This window comes from Bison bison, unplaced genomic scaffold, assembly GCF_000754665.1.
Source record: "Bison bison bison isolate TAMUID 2011002044 unplaced genomic scaffold, Bison_UMD1.0 scf7180017864468, whole genome shotgun sequence".
NCBI classification, from domain to species: domain Eukaryota; kingdom Metazoa; phylum Chordata; class Mammalia; order Artiodactyla; family Bovidae; genus Bison; species Bison bison.
This window is the reverse complement of record NW_011495029.1, coordinates 2,764,683-2,785,703: the sequence shown is the minus strand read 5'-3', so window position 1 is coordinate 2,785,703 and position 21,021 is coordinate 2,764,683. Positions and strand designations below refer to the sequence as shown.

Below are 21,021 nucleotides of genomic sequence, written 5' to 3'. Positions count from 1 at the left end.
GAATTTTTTAATTTCATGGCTGCAGTCACCATCTGCAGTGATTTTGGAGCCCAAGAAAATAAAGTCTGTTACTGTTTCCGTTGTTTCCCCATCTATTTGCCATGAAGTGATGGGACCAGATGCCATGATCGTCCTTTTTTGAATATTGAGTTTTAAGCCAGCTTTTTCACTCTCCTCTTTCACTTTCATCAAGAGCATCTTTAGTTCTTCTTTGCTTTCTGCCATAAGGGTGGTGTCATCTGCGCATCTGACGTGAAGTTTCTCCCAGCATTCTTGATTCCAACTTGTGCTTCCTCCAGCCCAGCATTTTGCGTGATGTACTCTGTATATAGGTGAAATAAGCAAGGTGACAATATTCCATACAGGAAGCCAAATATAAGTGTAAAGATGTGCACTTTTTAAGACTAACATTCATATAAATAACAGATATAATATTAATCTTTTCTTCCACCAAAGATTAAAGAAATTATGTAATGAAGTGGATGAATAGATGAAGGTGGTATACAGAATGTGGAGATTTATATAAACACGAAAAGCTTACATATTTATTTCCTGCTTATTTTCTGTTTTTTAATTGCTTTTTACTACTTTTTTTTTTTATAAATCTTGAGGATTTATAACTTTTTAACATATTTACAAATTAAGATAATCATCTCCTGGGGGGAAAAAATGATAGAGAATCACATTCAGAAGTAAATTGAAAACAGAAAACCAGTGGTGTAATCCAAGTTAATTCCCTTTTCCTATTTTTCCTTCAGTTTCTTCTAAGTTTAATTGTAACTCTTAAAATTGTTGATTAATTTATAAATATGAGTTATCAGTTTTCTGAGAGTTAAAACATAATGCTTACATAGGTTATCCATTTCTTATGACTACAAGTTCTTTTATAATCAAGCTTTATTTTGATTTTAAATTAATTTTTATTAGAGTATAGTTGATTTACAATGTTATGTTGGTTTCTGCTATACCCCAAAGTGAATCAGTTATACGTATCCGTATATCTGCTCTTCTTTAGATTCTGTTCCCATATTTAGGTCATTACAAAGGATTGAGTAGAGTTCCCTATGCCATACTGTAGGTTTATATTAGTTGTCTACTTTATATATAGTAGTGTATATATGGAGAAGGCAATGGCACTCCACTCCAATACTCTTGCCTGGAAAATCCCATGGATGGAGGAGCCTGGTAGGCTGTAGTCCATGGGGTCACTAAGAGTCGGACACGACTGAGCAACTTCCCTTTCACTTTTCACTTTCCTGCATTGGAGAAGGAAATGGCAACCCACTCCAGTGTTCTTGCCTGGAGAATCCCAGGGACAGGGGAGCCTGGTGGGCTTCCGTCTATGGGGTCTCACAGAGTCGGACACGACTGAAGCGACTTAGCAGCAGCAGCAGCAGTGTATATATGTCAACCCCAGTCTCGCAATTTATCCCCCATTCCCCAATAAAACTTTAAATTTCTTTTGGTTCACATCTTGAAATATAAAGAGACAGCTTTAGTGGTCTTGTTAGATTTGAAGACAAGTAGTAAATTACTCCTATATTTCTTCTCTTGACAAATCAGCTTTTAATTCCAAGAAAGTGAAAGGCAGCACAAACAAATTATCCAGCTTTACTAATCAATATTCATTGTTGCTAGTATTATAATGAAGGTTCCAACTAAAGTTGTAGGCATTTAAAAATGGCGTGTAGGATAATGGAAAAGTTTTCCCACTAACCATGTGGATAGTTCATAAAAGTCTTGAGGATAGCTTTTCATTATTTATTTAGAACTGATGGGAATCTCAGAAACCTCTTTACGTTATGGTGACTGTTTAGTATGTTGGAAAGTTCTAAGAAAGAAATGAGAAAAAGTGAGCTTCAGAGAGCCTATACCTGAAAAAACATATATCTACTATTGTTCACTTTAAAAATTCAGTATGCAGGACTTACTTTCCTGGGTCCTGAAGACAGAAATGAATAAGGCAGGCCCTTTCCACAAAGTCTCAGTCTGCTGAGGGGAGAGAAACATGAGTAAATCACCACGATGTGGTACAATAAGGGCTTAGGAAACACTATGAGAAAATAGCTGTGCCTGGAGGATAGCTGGTGAGGGGAAGGCTGTAGCACAACTGGACTTGACGGAGCAGTGGGAGGTGCTGGTGGTCCAAAATAGAAGGGAGCAGGGAGGTAGGGAAGAGGAGAGCATCTAGGCTGGGCACAGGGCTGAGAGTAGAAACAGGAGGGTAGTTACCATGTCTAGGGATTTTTCTGGCCTCATAATAGAGGCCAGAAGGGCTAGTGAAATGAGTGTTGGGGTAGAAGGATAAGCTTAATGAGAAAATATAAGCTAAGGATAAATTGCAGTGGGTTTGTGTGCCTAAGTTGTATTTTTTCCCCCTGAAAGCACCGGAGATTTTTTTTTTTAAGATTTTTAAAAGTCTGAATAAAAAGTAATAAACCTCATAGAAAATCAAGAAAATGCAGCAAAGCATTGAGAATACAAAATCACTCATAGTTCTACCACCTAGAGAAAAGTGCTTTGATATCTAACTTATTTGCACTTATCAAAGTGCTTTGATATCTAGCTTATTTTTCTCAGCTGATTTAAAAAAAATTTTCAATAGCTTAATATATGGTCATTCTGCATCCTGTTTTGTAGGATAGGTATTTTCCATGTTATTTCAAGCTTTCCATAAGCCTAATACTATCTGTCTAAGAGGCATTTAATTAAAGCATGGAAGTGACATGATTGTACATCTGTGGGTTTTAGAAAAATGACTCAGATGAAAGGAAAAACAGATGGAGCAGGGTACATGGTTAGTAAGCAACAGTTGTATTCCAGGTGTGAAAGGAAAAGGTCCTGGATGAAGCAGAGGGTTAGGGACAAGGAAGAGAGATTTCTGAGAACTGCATGACTGGATACAGGGAATGAGTCATGTTCATTCCCTGTAGCTTCATTCAGTGAAGTGGCAGATGGGATGGCATACCATTTACTGAACTACAAAGGAATAGAAAGAACAACATATTTGGAGGCAAGAAAAATTAATTGGCTTTAGACATAATAAATTTAAAGGACTTTTGCAACGTCCTGGAGAAGGACATGGTAACCTACTCCAGTATTCTTGCCTGGTGAATCCTGTGGATAAAGGAACGTGCTGGGCTACAGTCCATGGGTCCCAAAGAGTTGGACACCACTGAGCAACTAACACAACACATTGCAAAGTCCAGGTGAAAATATCTAAAACAAAAACGAAATATTCTGGAGACATTATGGATTATTGGTTAAGGATGAAAGCTATAGAATTAAAGCTTTAGGATTCTAAAGCTTTAGAATTAAAAGAGATGAATTCAGATCCCAGCCCCATTACTTCCCAGCTGTGCAACCTCAGGGCACATTAGTACTGAATTCTACAGGTCCTGGTTTCCTAACCTGGTTGAGATGACAGACAAGAAGGAAAGTGATTGTGTTTGGAATGAGAGGAGGGAGTAGAATGGTTAATTAGACTTCTTTTGTACTACTCAGCTTGTGGCACCTACAAGACATCCATTGGAAGATATTATGCAGGCGAAATAAGGATCTGGAACTCAGGAAAGAGGGTAGGAATGTAAGAGGATGTATGTAAGCAAGTGATTAATATTGCCAAAATAGAATATGTAGGAACCGGAAGAAGGCCAGGCACTGAGCCCTGAAGAGCACAAGCATAATCAAAAGGGGAACATAGTGATTTTTCCAAGAGGAGAAAGAAGGATTCTATTATGAGAATCACTGGGCTTCAGAGGGCAGAGGATGGGGGCCTGGAATTGATGAACTTGCAAGGACTGTCATCATTTAAAATGTGGAATTAGGAGTTATCCTGGAGACCTAGGCCTTTCCTGGGACATTATAGCTAAGTAGCTCAGTAAATCTGGGTATTCAGATTAAATACAGTGAATCTGTATTGCACATATACCATGTGCAAGGCACTGCAGTAAATTCAAAGAGGAAGCTAGCAGTTGAGCTGATTAAGATAAATGACCATTATTTAAGGTATCATGAGATAAAGGGGAAAGGAGAGCTCAAAGATAGAGCCAAGGTTTGGAGCATGGCTGAGAGGATGAATTACCTGTTGTTAGCAGAAATGGAGAAGTCAGGCAGTCTGGAGCTCACCGAGTGAGTGAGTGAGGTTCTGAGATACAGCCTATAGAGGCTTGGTGCTGGGTGTGTCAGTTTGAACCGCAACCTTTTTGGTACCAGGGACCAATTTCATGGAAAACAATTTTTCCATGGGCAGGGGCAGGGTTAGGTGGTTTAGATTTCACCTGGCGCTCATCTCCTGCTGTGCAGCCTGGTTCCTAACAGGCCATGGACCAGCAGCAGTCTGTAGACCGGGGGTTGGGGGTCCCCTGCCATAAAGACCAGTGGAGTATCTTCAAAGAATGGGACTTTGAGTTTGAAGACGGTGGAGAGATTAACTTTCGTGGTGCCTTGTGACCAAGACTCTGAGGACTCAGGTCCAAGATGGTGTTACCAGTCAGCAGTCTCTCTAGCTTGCTGAGTGGCCTGGAACTCAAGAAAGAGAAAGCAAACTTGGAGTGGGATTGGCCGTGCAGCAGAGCGAAGAGCAGCAGGACAACAGAATCAGGGATTGGGTTTAACAGAATGTTAATATGAACCAGGAGATTTGGGGAAGTCAGGTGGTTGGAGGCCACAGTGTGCACAAAGATTCAGTTTAGTGTGGGTGTGACAGAGATAGAAAGATCAGAACTTGAAAAAACAGTGGTGGTTGTATGTGGCTTAAAAAAAACGAAAGCAAAACAGAGCAATAGGAAGACAGGCTCAAGAAGCAGACTTTCTCAGTTTGAATTCCATCTCAGCTACTTACCAGCTATGTGACCTTGAGCAGGTCATCTCAAACATCTGTGTACCTCAGGTTGCCTCATCTATAAAATGGAGATACTATTACCTACTTCATAACATTTTTACAAGGTGTAGATCTTTTAATAGTTGTAAAGCATAGAGAACAGTGTCTTGAAACAATGTGAGCTGTATATTTGTTAAATAAAACAAAAAATAAAAATCCCGTTTCCTCATTTGTAAATCTAGATAAATAGACTCATGATCTGAGATGTCCCTTGATAGACATTCAGCATATTGTGCCTGCTGAAGATCCCAGCACCTTACTCTTAGTTCTTCTTTAAACTGATGTACTCCTTACAAGATACACACGTTTGCATGCCTCTTGCCTATTAACTTCAATTTTTTATGTTTTGTTTGTTTATCCTGCCTGAACACCATAGATTATTACCATGTAAAACGCTAATGTGTACAAGGCTTTACTGTCATCAGAAATATTATGTGACCTAATTACTTTGATATTCTGCCTTGGCTTGGGATAGGTTAATTTAGTTATTGATTCTGAGTATATATTATATTTTCTTGATGTTTGATCTATAATTTCTGCTAAACCCAAAGGACACTTTAGTCTGCTGCTGCTGCTGCTAAGTCACTTCAGTCGTGTCCGACTCTGTGCGATCCCATAGACAGCAGCCCACCAGGCTCCTCCATCCCTGGGATTCTCCAGGCAAGAATACTGGAGTGGGTTGCCATTTCCTTCTCCAATGCATGAAAGTGAAGTCACTCAGTTGTGTCCGACTCTTAGCGACCCCATGGACTGCAGCCTACTTTAGTCTAATGTATATTAAATTGTGTATAAGAAGAACAAAGTTTTCCTCTCTTTTTGTCATTTCCAGTCTGATTTTGTGCAGGTAACCAAGTTGTTCTCCTCGGTTCAGGCTCTGTTCCTCTCTCCTCTGCAACCTCTATCAAAAAGATGTAATTTAAACCTTCAGATTTAAAGCTCTTACTTTCGAATTTGATAAACAGTGTGGAGGATGTAGACTGGGAAAATATTGGTACTGGTCACAATTAGGCTTGGATTTTGCTCCCTAAACTTCCTGAAGGATCATGTTAAAGTAACAGACTATTTATGCTTGTGAGGCTGTATTGTGAGGCAGGGGAAGGAACAATGCCTGCATTTTATAGTGGTTGTCCTCTTTTTCTTATAATGTGTACCTAGTGATACATTTCTTCCTGATTACAAATCTTCCCTGAGACCATGTGGCCTTACTTATGGCATTATTATATGATCTTATTAGAATACAAAGTTTGTGTTTTATTCCCATGCCTTCTCATTTTCTTCTTCCCTAGATCCAGGGAGAGTTCTCTTATTTATAAGGTGGCAGCAGAATAAGAACTTTGTTTTCACAAACCTGAATTGAATTTAACTCAGTCACTTACAGGGCTTCCCTTGTGGCTCAGCTGGTAAAGAATCTGCCTGCAGTGCAGGAGAACTGGGTTCACAAAGAGTTGGACACAATTGAGCGACTTTCACTTCACTTCAGTCAGTTACTAGCTCAGATCATGAACTCCTTATTGCTAAACTGAAGACTGTAATTAACTGATGACAGATTTGGATAGAAATTCCCCATGAGCAAGAATCATCCATTCTATAAAACCTGATAATTTATGTATATATATATATGTATATAGTTAGTTTTACATATAGCATATTGAGTATGTTATAAATATATATATGAAGAAGGCTATAAGAAATTTTAGTAGTTTTGATTCAGTGTTTTTAGAAAAAAACCTGCTTAAAAAGTGACATGAGAACATTTATTGAAGAATTATAAAGCATAATGTCAGTATCTGATTCATTTTTAAATAAGTTAAGATTCTACCCTTAAGGAATCTTTCAGGAAACAGTTGCTCATTGGCATTTCCATAATTCTTTTCAAAATGTCTGCTCCCTTTCTTGGTAGTTTTGAAGCATGTGGCAGGGAGTATGGCACTAATATTCAGAAGAGTGAATTGCTGGCTCCACACAAGCATTTTCAGCCTATCCAGTGAATGAACTCTGTGAGCTGCTCTTTGTCCCAGTTCCTGCCATATGGCAGAGTCATGCCAAAAGGTCTGAAAAGAGCTACAGGAGTTGGTGACATCTGCAAAGGAGATAGAATTGACACTGCAGTGTGCCAGCGGGTACATTGACTAATAACTAGGCTGACCCTAACCCTAGTGAAAAGGAGCAGGTCTCTGTGAAAAGATTATTGGAGGTTTAAAGGTACACAATAATAGCCTAGGAATGTATTAAGCAGAGAGAAGTAGGGCAAAATAAATTGTATAGTCTTTTATTGTAAGGGGAGTGTATCTTACTTTTTTAGTTCTGATGGTTTAGTTATACTCTGGTGTGTTTTTGTTCAAGGAAATACTCTGAAAATCAGCTTTTAATACAGTATATATTCACAAGTAAAAAAAGAAGAAAAAAATAATCCCTTTATAGAGGTATATCAAAAGTAAGATACTTTTCAAATAGCATATTTATACTTATTTTGTAAAATCAGACCTGTGTATTCAGTTCCAAAAGAACCAAAATGAGATTACTCATCCAGTCACTATTGTGTAACCATTATTGTTTTCCCAAGAATTACAAAAACAAATGACTTCTTAGTAAAGGGCTATTTAAAAAAACACCAGGCTACAGCCGCAATGTACCAACAGTTCTAAAACTCCTTGGTTCATTATTTAAGTGTAAGTCTGATAGAGTAATAGAGTCTTGTGGATACAGAGAGATCATATACTTCTCCCTAAATGTACTGAAATATATATGTTTCTGAAATGTAAGCAAGGTTCAGAAACTAAACTGATTTTTTAAAATTTGGAAGCCATCATATTATTACATCAAATGTGACTGAATTTTTTACCTGATAATTATTACTAAAATGCTTAAAAGCCTGCTTTAAGTAAAATTGATGTTGGAAAAATAACTAACATATAAATTAAAATGCTCATTCATTTTTAAATGGATAGTTGGTATTTTATTAGTCTGTTCACTTGTAGGCAAATAATAGTCTCAGTTTTTGTTGCAAAGAAGATTAGAGTGAAAGCCAACTATTTACTAATAGTTACTCAAAATCACATACTCTGCTATATAAGTAAAATCTGATTTAGTCCTAACTGTAATCTTGGGCGAGTTTCCTGGCCTCTTTGAGTCTTGTTTTTTTTTTTTTTTAAGCTATGGAATTTTGTTGTATATGTATACTATATGTAAAATAGGAATAATATTGGCACCCATTTTATAGACTTGTTGTAAGGACCAGTCAGTGTGTGTAAAATGCTTGTAACAGTCTGGCCTATTTCCTATTCCAGGGGATCTTCCCAACCCAGGGATCAAACCTGGGTCTCCCACATTGCAGGCAGATTCTTTACCATCTACCAGGGAAACCCACACATAACAATCAGTGAATAATTGTTAGCTATTCTTATCATGGTGATATTATCAACATTATTGTTGTGATTAACCTAAAAAAGTCTCCATAACTCTGTGATGTCCTCACTTTCACCATAAAATCCCTTGTATCTTTTCACATACCTTATATATGAGTGATTAAACCATTTGTTAGCAAGTTTACTTTTGCTTATCTTTGTGTTGGCTTTGCCAGGGATAGGGACCTAATGTTAGAAGACCATCTGTGCAGAAGGAGTATAGTTTTTACAAATAATTGCTGGCATTCTCTTGGATTTTACAAAATATGACCAGGATACCCATAATTTGCCACAATCAGCTAAAGTATAATTTGCAGTCAGCAAAAGACTTTTTCTTATAAACTTCTTATTCCACTTCCTCTTCCACTTCCTCAGGGGTGACCTCATCGCATAGCAGTAGTAGACAGTATAATCTGTTATTTAGTGAGTTCTCTGACTCATAAGATGTATTATTTTATCATGGCACAAATTCTGCTGGGTTGTTTTCTTTAAAGATTTCTGTTAGAAATCTTAGCATTAGAAGATAGAAAAGAACATGGTGGGTCAAAAAGATGTCACCACTATAAGAATAAAATGAAGGGCTGGCCAAAAGTTAAAAAATAAAATTTAAAAAAAAATTAAAAAAAAAAAAAAAGAAAAACTTAAAAAAAAAATGAAGGGCTGGAAAAGAATGAACTGCTAATACTCATAACAACTTGGATGTATCTCAAATGCTTTTTGATAAGCAAAAGAAACAAGGCACAAAAGACACATACATACTATGTCATTCCATTTACATGTCTTTCTGGAACAAACCAGATCAGCATTACTAGGAGTTAGTGGTAGAAGAGGAATGTGGTTGACTATAGATACCTAAGAAGAGTTTCAATAGAAACGTTACCTATCTTGATTGTGGTGGTAGTAACATGACTGTAAGCATTTGTCAAAACTCCTAGAACTATTCACCAAAAGGGTGAATTTTACTATTTGTAATTTTATCTCAGTAAATCTGGCTTAAAACCTGAAACAAATAGCTGTAGTGTTCATGCAGGTCAGTATTTCCTGTATGTGAAGCAATACATAACTTATTCTGAAATGTCAGTAGATTTCTTATGTATTTACTTATTAAACTTACTTATAGCTTTGTAAGTCACATTTTTAGTTCATTAGGTATTTTATTTTCTTCTCTATAATTAGTGATCATCTAAAAGTTCCTTGAACGTTTATCAATTTCATGGAATATACTTCACATGTTTTTTAGTATTTGAAGTTTTTCATATTGATCAGGATGCTACCAGTAACTGCAATACTATTCATCAGTCAGTTGGTTCAGTCACTCAGTTGTGTCCAACTCTTTGTGACCTCATGGACTGCAGCACGCCAGGCTTCCCCATCCATCACCAACTCCCAGAGCTTGCTCAAACTCATGTCCATTGAGTCAGTGATGCCATCTAACCATCTCATCTGTCATCCTCTTCTCCTCCTGCCTTCAATCTTTCCCAGCATCAGGGTCTTTTCCAATGAATCAGTTCTTCCCATCAGGTGGCCAGAGTATTAGAGCTTCAACTTCAGCATCAATCCTTTCAATGAATATTCATGACTGATTTCCTTTAGGATGGACTGGGTGGATCTCCTTGCTGTCCAAGGGACTCTCAAGAGTCTTCTCCAACACCACAGTTCAAAAGCATCAATTCTTTGGCTTTCTTTATAGTGCAGCTGTCACATCCATACGTGTCTACTGGAAAAACCATAGCTTTGACTAGATGGACCTTTGTTGGCAAAGTAATGTCTGCTTTTTAACATGTTGTCATAGCTTTTCTTCCAAGGAGCAAGTGTCTTTTAATGTAATGGTTGCAGTCACCATCTTCAGTGATTTTGGAGTCCAAGAAAATAAAGTCTGTCACTGTTTCCATTGTTTCCCCATCTATTTGCCATGAATTGATGGGACCAGATGCCATGATCTTAGTTTTTTTAATGTTGAGTTCTACACTTGATCTTAAGCCATCTTTCTAACTCTCCTGTTTCACTTTCATCAAGAGACTCTTTAGTTCCTCTTTGCTTTCTGCCGTAAGGGTGGTGTCATCTGCATATCTGAAGTTATTGATATTTCTCATGGCAATCGTGATTCGAGCTTGTGCTTCATCCAGCCTGGCATTTCTCATGATGTACTCTGCATATAATTTAAATAAGCAGAGTGACAACATATAGCCTTGAGATACTCCTTTCCCAGTTTGAAACCAGTCCGTTGTTCCATGTTCAGTTCTAACTGTTGGTTTTCTTGACCTGCATACAGATTTCTCAGGAGGCAGATCAGGTGGTCTGATATTGATATTCCCATTTTTTTAAAGAATTTTCCACAGTTTGTTGTGATCCACACAGTCAAAGTTTTGGCATAGTCAATAAAGCAGAAGTAGATATTTTTCTCGACCTCCTTAAATAGTAAGGAAGTTTATTGTCTTCATTTCCGTGGTTATGAGATGACTGCTCTTTAGCACTTAAGCCTGCACGTGCCCTCATCTACATAGAGCAGCAAACAGATCTCTTTTTCTTTGTTTCTTCCTTAAGGATAGGGAGCCTTCTTTTCCAAAGCTGCCATTGCATATTGTCTTGTGTCACATTTGCTCCTAAACCAATTGTGGTATACCATTGATAGCAACACCATTCAGTTCAGTTCAGTTCAGTCGCTCAGTCATGTCCAACTCTTTGCGACCCCATGAATCGCAGCACACCAGGCCTCTCTGTCCATCACCAACTCACAGAGTTCACTCAAACTCATGTCCATCAAGTCGGTGATGCCATCCAGCCATCTCATCCTCTGTCGTCCCCTTCTCCTCCTGCCTCCAATCCTTCCCAGCATCAGTCTTTTCCAATGCGTCAGCTCTTCACATGAGGTGGCCAAAATATTGGAGTTTCAACTTTAGCATTATTCCTTCCAAAGAACACCCAGGACTGATCTCTTTTAGAATGGACTGGTTGGATCTCCCTGCAGTCCAAGGGGCTCTCAAGAGTGTTCTCCAATACTATAGTTCAAAAGCATCAATTCTTCGACGCTCAGCTTTCTTCACAGTCCAACTTTCACATCCATACATGACCACTGGAAAAACCATAGCCTTGACTAGATGGACCTTTGTTGGCAAAGTAATGTCTCTGCTTTTCAATATGCTATCTAGGTTGGTCATAACTTTCCTTCCAAGGAGTAAGTGTCTTTTAATTTCATGGCTGCAGTCACCATCTGCAGTGATTTTGGAGCCCCAATATGAAGTCTGACACTGTTTCCACTGTTTCCCCATTTATTTCCTATGAAGTGATGGGACTGGATGCCATGATCTTAGTTTTCTGAATGTTGAGCTTTAAGCCAATTTTTTCACTCTCCTCTTTCACTTTCATCAAGAGGCTTTTTAGTTCCTCTTCACTTTCTGCCATAAGGGTGGTGTCATCTGCATATCTGAAATTATTAATATTTCTCCTGGCAATCTTGATTCCAGCTTGTGCTTCTTTCAGCCCAGCATTTCTCATGATGTACTCTGCATATAAGTTAAATAAGCAGGGTGACAATATACAGCCTTGACGTACTCCTTTTCCTATTTGGTACCAAGTCTGTTGTTCCATGTCCAGTTCTAACTATTGCTTCCTGACCTGCGTATAGGTTTCTCAAAAGGCAGGTTAGGTGGTCTGGTATTCTCATCTCTTTCAGAATTTTCCACAGTTTATTGTGATCCACACAGTCAAAGGCTTTGACATAGTCAATAAAGCAGAAATAGATGTTTTTCTGGTACTCTCTTGCTTTTTTGATGATCCAGTGGTGACAGCATTCAGGGCTCCCTTTTCATCTGTGGATAAGGTCAGTTGCTGCAAAGGAAAGATTACATAGTACTGGGATTGACACAACAACCAAATCTGGATACCATTAAGAGATAAGGGGAAGGGAGGGATGCCAGGCAGGCAACCAACAATGCTGGTACTTTACTCTGAATTTATTAAGTTAAACCAAAATCTTGACTAATTGTGGAATTTGATTGCTATATAGTTCTTATTTCAGTGTTTCTGAGACCACAAATTATTTAAACAGCATTATGTTACTTAATCCTAAAGTCTCACATAAAAATATCTCAATTCAGTGGTAATGTAAGAAGCAGCATGGTAACTTTCCACATTAAAATATACATTGCATATAAAGCATAGAGTAGATGTCATGTATGTTTAATACCATGAAATATTTACACAACTTCATAACATTTTATACAGAGTTCAAAATGTAGACTTTACACAAATTAGACACTGGCTTAAAGTATACTTTGGTCTGCTTTGGTACTAAAGTTTTTTCTAAACTCATTATATTCACACTCTCCTAGAATGAAAAGAGTATTTCAGAAAAGTAGCTAGGTAGAAACTACTCTGAATGGTACACAGAGCCTAGATTTTATCCTGTTAGTGAGAAGAGGACTATTGGAGACTTTTTTTCCCTTTCCTATTAGAATTAGAATTAGGTGAGGAGAGCAGAGTTTTAGAAAGATTCCTTATACAGTAGTATTCAAGGTGGGTTAGAGCCATCAAAATAATGGAATCAGATAATTGGACAACTGTTGATTGGCCTGGGCTTGAGATAAGGTATGAGCAAACAGGGTATTAGTGATGAGAACTTAAAAGATGATGCTAAAGACAGAATATTATGAATAGGAGTTGGTGGCTGACTGAATTTTGTGATAGGGAACTAAGCTTAAAGTAATTTAAGTCAGCTAACTAGAAAGGGATAGAACCACTGCTGGGTTGGTAAGATCCAAGGATGGTGGTAGAATGGAGATATTACAGAAAAGGTAGTTTTGGTATTAGATTCACAACATATCAAAGCAATAATAAATGTCCAGCAATATTTAGGCATGTGCAACTGCTGTTCATCATTCATTCAGTGATATTTTATTGAATGCCAGTGTTTTATTGAAGCACTGTAGTAGACACAAGAGATGGATCAGTTAACAAGGGGAAAATATTGCTATCCTCATGACACTAGTAAGGGTATACAAAGATATTTTAGAGTTAATTAGATATCAACTGAGGAAATAATAAAGTCTGGATTTAATTAAAAATAATATAGGTAGAGGGGAGATGGGTGGGAGCATAGATGAAAGAAGACTAACAATGAGTTGATGTTGGATCTTGATGTTGGACACATGGCGATTTGCTTTACTATTTTCTCTAGTTTTGTATAAGATTGAAATTTTCTATAATTAAAATTTTTAAGCTAAAAAGTTCTGTGCATAGAGCTAATAGAGTGATACAAGCATGTGCAAAGAGTAGCCTGAGAGAGGTAGGGGAAAAATGAGGAAAGTATAGTACCTGGGAAATAAAAAAAATAAAGATGTTTCAGGGAAAAGATGGATGATACTGTTAATTGATACAGAGATCAGAGAAGTTATAACCTAAAGAAGTTGTCATAGGGTAAATCTAGCAGATTGCTAATGTCTAGTTTTGTTCATTTCTGGTTGGATGTTCCTTAATGCCTTAAAGAAATTGGGTATGTGAGAAGCTTAAGAAAACTTTTGATGAAACCATTTGATAATGTTTATTACTTTAGAAATACCATGCAAGCTTTCTTTCCTAATATGTGAATATCTATTCTATTTTTAGGAGACTGATGAAGAAAAACTTCACAAAATAGCCAATGAACTTTTGCTTACAGAAAGAGCTTATGTCAGCCGACTTGCTCTCTTAGATCAGGTAATATTTTCTCTTTCAGAATTATTTTTGTCATTATACATCACTTTAACTTAGTAATTAAAGTGCTTTAGAAACTGCAAGAACGGCTTGCCTGTTTCTGTCTGCTTCCTCAAGGAAATCACTAACATTTTCAACTTTGTCAGTGAATTAATTAGGTACAAAGGTTTCATAATTCATAGAAAACAGATTGAAAGACCCTCGTATGGGTCACAAAATGTCTTTATCTGTATCTTTCAATCCTAAACACTACTGTTTCTTGTCCCTTTATTGTGATCCTGCAGACCGTGTTACTAAATAGGAGATTCTGATGCTGGCATGAATACGTCACTGATTCTTGTCTCACTTGCTGTTCAGCCATTGAGAGTGATTGGAATAGCCTAGAGTCATAGGGCCAGATGGAAATTTGAAATTTCACTTTTTCAGCCTTGCACGAAAAGTTAAAAACAGTGCCTGGTGTTAATAGTTGTTGAATATGTGAATAACATTTTGTACTTTTATCATGGTAGAGGCTTGTGAATCATCTCAAGTATACATTTGTGAAGAAAGTTATAAAATGCATCATTAAGAATAACTGTTCAACACAATGGCCTCTTAATCCTGTTACACTGATAAAAGATCAAGAGAATTGGTAGATTACTGATATAGACTCTTCTTATTAGAAGAGAAAGTGAGTATTATGTTTGAGTGTTACTTACAAGAAGGCTTGTTCCACTATGGCAATTGGAAAATGGAACTTTGTGGAAGCAGGTCATCCTGGGCATGCCTCCTCATCAGGAATCCTTGGACTAAGTAAGCTACGTTGTCTGTTAGCGTGAGCCTGAAGGGGCCTGATTAAGACTTGTGTTCTCCAAAGTAATGAGTTTGTGACTCAAATACTCACTTTTCAAAGAATTTCACCGTAAGTCAATCAATTTATGTTGATTTGTACCTTTGAAATAATGTCCGTTCTCATGGAGATTACAGACCTGAAACTTTTAGATATTCTTGTAGTGGAAATGTGCTTTTTCCTCTTATCAGGTTGCACTTTTTTTTCTTTCTTTTTTCCAGCCATATTATCTTGTTAGTGACGTTGGCTGACCTTTTAGAATTTAGAGTCTTAATTACTAAAATATCCTATTGGAGTCTCTAAGGACATAATTTTGTATTCTTTTTGCCTCCCAAGAAAATGCAATAGAGGTGAATTTAGAAAATAAACAACCATCTGGACATTATGAAAGAACAGACTTCCTTCTGCCTACATTTAACAGAATGGCAATTAAGAGGTATAGTAGCCCTACTGGAGTAGAGCTAAGACTGCAAAACTATTTTTACTGTCTTTAAAATACCTGTTATTATGTACAAAAGAAGATTTTTTTATCCTCATTCCTGAGTTTTAAGTTATCATACATTATTACTTAGTAAAGCAGGAAAACATCTGAGAACCAAAATACTCTTTTGTTCATACTGCCTTTTTATTAAGTGCCTGTTGTGCTATGAGAACTAATTCACAGTGTTCTCTGTCCCCAAGGAGTGTACTGTTTAAATAGGGAAGATGAGATTTATGCCAATAAATTATAATAAAGGGCAACATGTAATACATAAAAGTCATTCAAAAAATAAAGAGGAGTGGAAAATACAATTATTGTGCATATATATCATTTTCCATATCTCTTAACTCTGCCTGTGGATAGGAAGGTTAAATCCTATTTTGAAACCATTTTTCTCAGATTTGAACTTCAACCCGTGTTCCAGGACTCGAGCCTGGCCAAAACCCTGCTTAGGACTCTAACCCACAAGGCTGGTACATGGCATTCAGCCAAAACCCACAGTAATGAAGTTCAGGTCCTTAATGTCTCATCACAGAAAGAATTCGGTGAGAGACAAAGTGATACATAAAAAGTGGATTTATTCAGAGAGAAACACACTCCACAGAGTGTGGGCCATCACAGAAGGCGAGTGCAGTGGCCCCAAAATGCGGCATAATCAGTTTTTATGGGCTGGGTAATTTCATATTTTGGGGAAGGGGTGGAAATTTCCAGGAATTGGGCCACCACCCACTTTTTGGTCTTTTGGTAGTGCCTTGGAACTGTCATGGCGCCTCTGAGCGTGTCATTTAGCTTGCTGATTGAGGATCAAAGTCTAGTTGAAGTTGGCTTGTCTGTCGTCTTGGACCCATTTGATTCTAATTGATTTATGCTTGTGTTCTTGGGTTATGTCATTCTTTCAGAAGTTGTTCCCGTCCCCTTTCCCTCCTGTTTCACCATTAGCCTCGATTGGAAATTTCTCTGGAATAGAAAAGATTAATATCCTGTAGATAGAGGCACAGCCTAGATTAGAATTAGTTTCGTAATTCTAATTCCTGGTTTTTCTCTTCAAAGCATATTGTCATTCCTCCATTTCAAAAGTGATTGATTTCTTGAATCATGAACTTTTACATTTATTCAACAAAAAGTTATTAAGAGCCCACTGTGTGCCTCAGCACAATGCTAGATGGTTAACCAATAAATTTGAAGTAATATTTGCTTTATTTTCTTATTCAGGTATTTTATTGCAAACTATTGGAAGAAGCAAATCGAGGTTCATTTTCAGCAGAGCTGGTGAATAAAATCTTTTCTAATATTTCATCAATAAATACCTTCCATAGTAGATTCCTATTGCCAGAGCTGGAGAAAAGAATGCAAGAATGGTAAGGGGAGTAGATAACAAGTAATATATCTAAGGCAGCATTTATGCAAAATTTTTTATGTTAAAGATCCCTGAAAGACCTTGTAGTACATTTTTTGGCTTTAGTTGAAAACATTTTATCTCTTCTTTACAAGCTTTAGTTTGATTAGTAGAAACAAGATATTAGGGATTATCTGGAACATCAGAATTCCATAGCATTTCTCTTTACAGTGTCATTATTAACTCTCTTTTAAAAAGTGCTTTTTTCATTCTGTCAGTTTTGGAGCAAAGTGGATCTGATAAAAGCACAGAATGTGTATAAAAAGTGATTACTTTGGAATCCTCTACATTCATTCATTCTATAAAAAATCTTAATAGCTTGCTTCTATGTTTTATACAGGGAAACTACCCCTAGAATTGGTGACATCCTTCAGAAATTGGCACCATTCCTTAAGATGTACGGAGAATATGTGAAGGGATTCGATAACGCAATGGAATTGGTTAAAAACATGACGGAGCGTATTCCCCAGTTCAAATCAGTAGTTGAAGAAATTCAGGTAAATAGAACTCTTTTGTTCAAGGCTATAAATTAATTTTTCTGTACAAATCATAAGGTTTTCTAGATCTAAATTTTAGATTGAGACTCCTAGCCAAATTCTAATCTACTCTAAATTATGCAAAAATCATCTCTGCAAAGTTAAAATATTTATTGAGCACATGCTATATACTGAACAGTAAATTCTCCATTTATTTTTAAGGCAAGGAGAGTCTGGCTTTATCAGGGTCCACATAAATTTCCAAAAAAGTTTCCGTCCAGCTCTGTGTGTCTCTTGCTTGCTTTCAGAGGTTGAAATGTTGGAATGAATATAAAGAATACTATAAACCATGACATTTTGGAAACATAATTACAGTTGACCCTTGGACAACACAGGGGTTAGGATCGTTGATCCCCCACTGTTTGAAAATCCCAGTATAGTTTTAGGGCCAGCCCTTCATATCCATGGTTATGCATCCATGGATTCAACCAAACATGGATTATGTAGTACTGTAGTACATATTTACTGGGGGGAAAAACAACAACAATATGTGTATAAGTGGACCTGCACAGTACAAACCCATATGCAAGGATCAACTATATTCTGTTTTATTTCTTGGGGGTGGGGGAGTTGGTCATTTCATATATGTGGCTTAAAATTTCATCAAACCTGGATAATACATTTTAATAATGGAAAAAGCAAGAGAGTTCCAGAAAAACATCTATTTCTGCTTTATTGACTATGCCAAAGCCTTTGACTGTGTGGATCACAATAAACTGTGGAAAATTCTGAAAGAGATGAGAATACCAGACCACCTGACCGGCATCCTGAGAAACCTGTATGCAGGTCAGGAAACAACAGTTAAAACTGGACGTGGAACAACAGACTGTTTCCAAATAGGAAAAGGAGTACGTCAAGGCTGTATATTGTCACCCTGCTTATTTAACTTATATGCAGAGTACATCATGAGAAATGCTGGGCTGGAGGAAGCACAAGTTGATATTGCCGGGAGAAATATCAATAACCTCAGATATGCAGATGACAGCACCCTTATGGCAGAAAGTGAAGAACTAAAGAGCCTGTTGATGAAAGTGAAAGAGGAGAGTGAAAAAGTTGGCCTAAAGCTCAACATTCAGAAAACTAAGATCATGGCATCCAGTCCCATCACTTCATGCGAAGTAGATGGAGAAACAGTGGAAACAGTGGCTGACTTTATTTTGGGGGGCTCCAAAATCACTGCAGATGCTGATTGCAGCCATGAAATTAAAAGATGCTTACTCCTTGGAAGGAAAGTTATGACCAACCTAGACAGCATATTAAAAAGCAGAGACATTACTTTGTCAACAAAGGTCCATCTAGTCAAGGCTATGGTTTTTCCAGTAGTCATGTATGGATGTGAGTGTTGGATTATAAAGAAAGCTGAGCGCCAAAGAATTGATGCTTTTGAACTGTGGTGTTGAAGAAGACTCTTGAGAGTCCCTTGGACTGCAAGGACATCCAACCAGTCCATCCTAAAGATCAGTCCTGGGTGTTCATTGGAAGGACTGATGTTGAAGTTGAAACTCCAATACTTTGGCCACCTGACGCGAAGAGCTGACTCATTTGAAAAGACCACGATGTTGGAAAAGATTGAAGGCAGGAGGAGAAGGGGACGACAGAGGATGAGATGGTTGGATGGCATCACCGACTCAATGGACATCGGTTTGGGTGGACTCCGGGAGCTGGTAATGGACAGGGGAGGCCTGCTGTGCTGTGGTTCATGGGGTTGCAAAGAGTTGGACGTGACGGAACTGAACTGAACTGAATAACATAATACTTTCTATTTGATTCTCTAGTCAAGACTGTTGATAATTTCTTTGCTTAAGTTTAAATATTGAAAAGTTTAAATGTTGATATTAATATCAATATTAAATACTGATTTCTTAGATCACCTAAGATTATTTGGGTGGTATTCTTGACTACCTTCTTTTGTTTTACATGGATATTTTTTACCTGTGTTTAAAACCCATTAATACAGTGATATGATTACTGTTTTGTATAATTTTAAGTCTTAAAGAAGTTAGAATATTAAAAGTATATATAAATCAATGTGATATACAATACCAAGATAAGGAAAGATGGAAACCACATGATAATCTCAATAGATGCAGAAGAAGCATTTAATAAAATGCAACATCCATTCATGATACAAACTGTTACCAAAATGGATATTGAGGGAACATGAAGTGAAACTGAAAGTCGCTTGGGCGTGTCCGACTCTTTGCGACCCCATGAACTATATAGTCCATGGGATTCTCCAGGCCAGTATACTGGAGTGGGTAGCCTTTCCCTTCTCCAGGGGATCTTCTTAACCCAGGGATCGAACCCAGGTCTCTCTCATTGCAGGTGAATTCTTTACCAGCTGAGCCACAAGGGAAGCCCAGGAATACGGGAGTGGGTAGCCTGTCCCTTCTCCAGCAAACCTTCACAGCCCAGGAATCAAACCAGCGTCTCCTGCATTCTAGGCAGATTCTTTACCAACTGAGCTATCAGGGAAGCCCTTTGAGGGAACATATCTCAACATAAAAGTTATTTATGACAAACCCCAACCACCATAATACTTAACAGGGAAAAGCTTGAAAACTTTCCTGCTAAAATCTGGAACAAGACACTGATGCCCACTCTCAGCACTTCTCTTCAACATAATAATTGAAGTCTTAGCCACAGCAATCATAGAAGAAAAAGAAAAATTATCGAAATTGGAAGAGAAGAGGTAAAATTGTCATTGTAAGCATATGACATGATACTGTATATAGAAAACGCTAAAGACTCCACACAGAAACTACTAGGACTGATAAATTCAGCAACATAGCAGGATACAAGATTAACATGAAAAAATCTGTTCCCCTTCTTTACACTAACAAAGAAATATCAGAATCAGTTCAGTTCAGTTCAGTTGTTCAGTTGTGTCTGCCTCTTTGCAAATGCGTGGACTATAGCACGCCAGGCTTCCCTGTCCATCACCAACTCCCGGAACTTACTCAAACTCATGTCCATTGAGTCAGTGATGCCATCCAACCATCTCATCCTCTGTCATCCCCTTCTCCTCATGCCTTCAATCTTTCCCAGCATCACGGTCTTTTCCGGTGAGTCAGTTCTTCCCATCAGGTGGACAAAGTATTGGAGTTTCAGCTTCAGTATAAGTCCTACCAATGTATAGTCAGGACTGATTTCCTTTAGGATGGACTGGTTGGATCTCCTTGCTGTCCAAGGGACTCAAGAGTCTTCTCCAACACCACTGTTCAAAATCATCAATTCTTCAGCGCTCAGCTTTCTTTATCGTCCAACTCTTACATCCATACATAACTACTGGAAAAACCATAGCTTTGACTAGACAGAATTTGTTGGCAAAGTAATGTCTCTGCTTTTTAATATGCTGTCTAGGTTGGTCATAACTTTTCTCCCAAGGAGTAAGCAGCTTTTAATTCCATGGCTGTAGTCATCATCTGCAGTGATTTTGGAGCCAAAAAAAATAAAGTCTGTCACTGTTTAACCATCTATTTGCCTTGAAGCGATGGGACCAGATGCCATGATCTTAGTTTTATGAATGTTGAGTTTTAAGCCAACTTTTCACTGTCCTGTTTCACTTTCATCAAGAGGCTCTTTAGTTCTTCACTTTGGGCCATAAGGGTGGTGTCATCTGCATATCTGAGGTAACTGATATTTCTCCTGGCATCTTGATTATAGATTGTGCTTCTTCCAGCCCAGCATTTCTCATGATATTCACTGCATATAAGATAAATAAGCTGGATGACAATACAGCCTTGATGTACTCCTTTCCGAACTTGGAACCAATCTGTTGTTCCATGTCCAGTTCTAACTT

General features: G+C 37.7%; 1 protein-coding gene across 4 annotated transcripts in view; it reads left to right on the top strand.

The window, feature by feature from the left end:
- Window positions 1-21,021, top strand: part of FGD4 (FYVE, RhoGEF and PH domain containing 4) — a 227,555-nt gene that overhangs the window by 168,434 nt on the left and 38,100 nt on the right. For all 4 annotated transcript variants that reach the window (XM_010860576.1, XM_010860578.1, XM_010860577.1 and 1 more), the window contains exons 5-7: window positions 13,891-13,980; window positions 16,500-16,645; window positions 17,024-17,180. In XM_010860576.1, coding sequence (XP_010858878.1) covers window positions 13,891-13,980; window positions 16,500-16,645; window positions 17,024-17,180 — 393 coding nt within the window. The remainder of the gene's footprint in view (window positions 1-13,890; window positions 13,981-16,499; window positions 16,646-17,023; window positions 17,181-21,021) is intronic.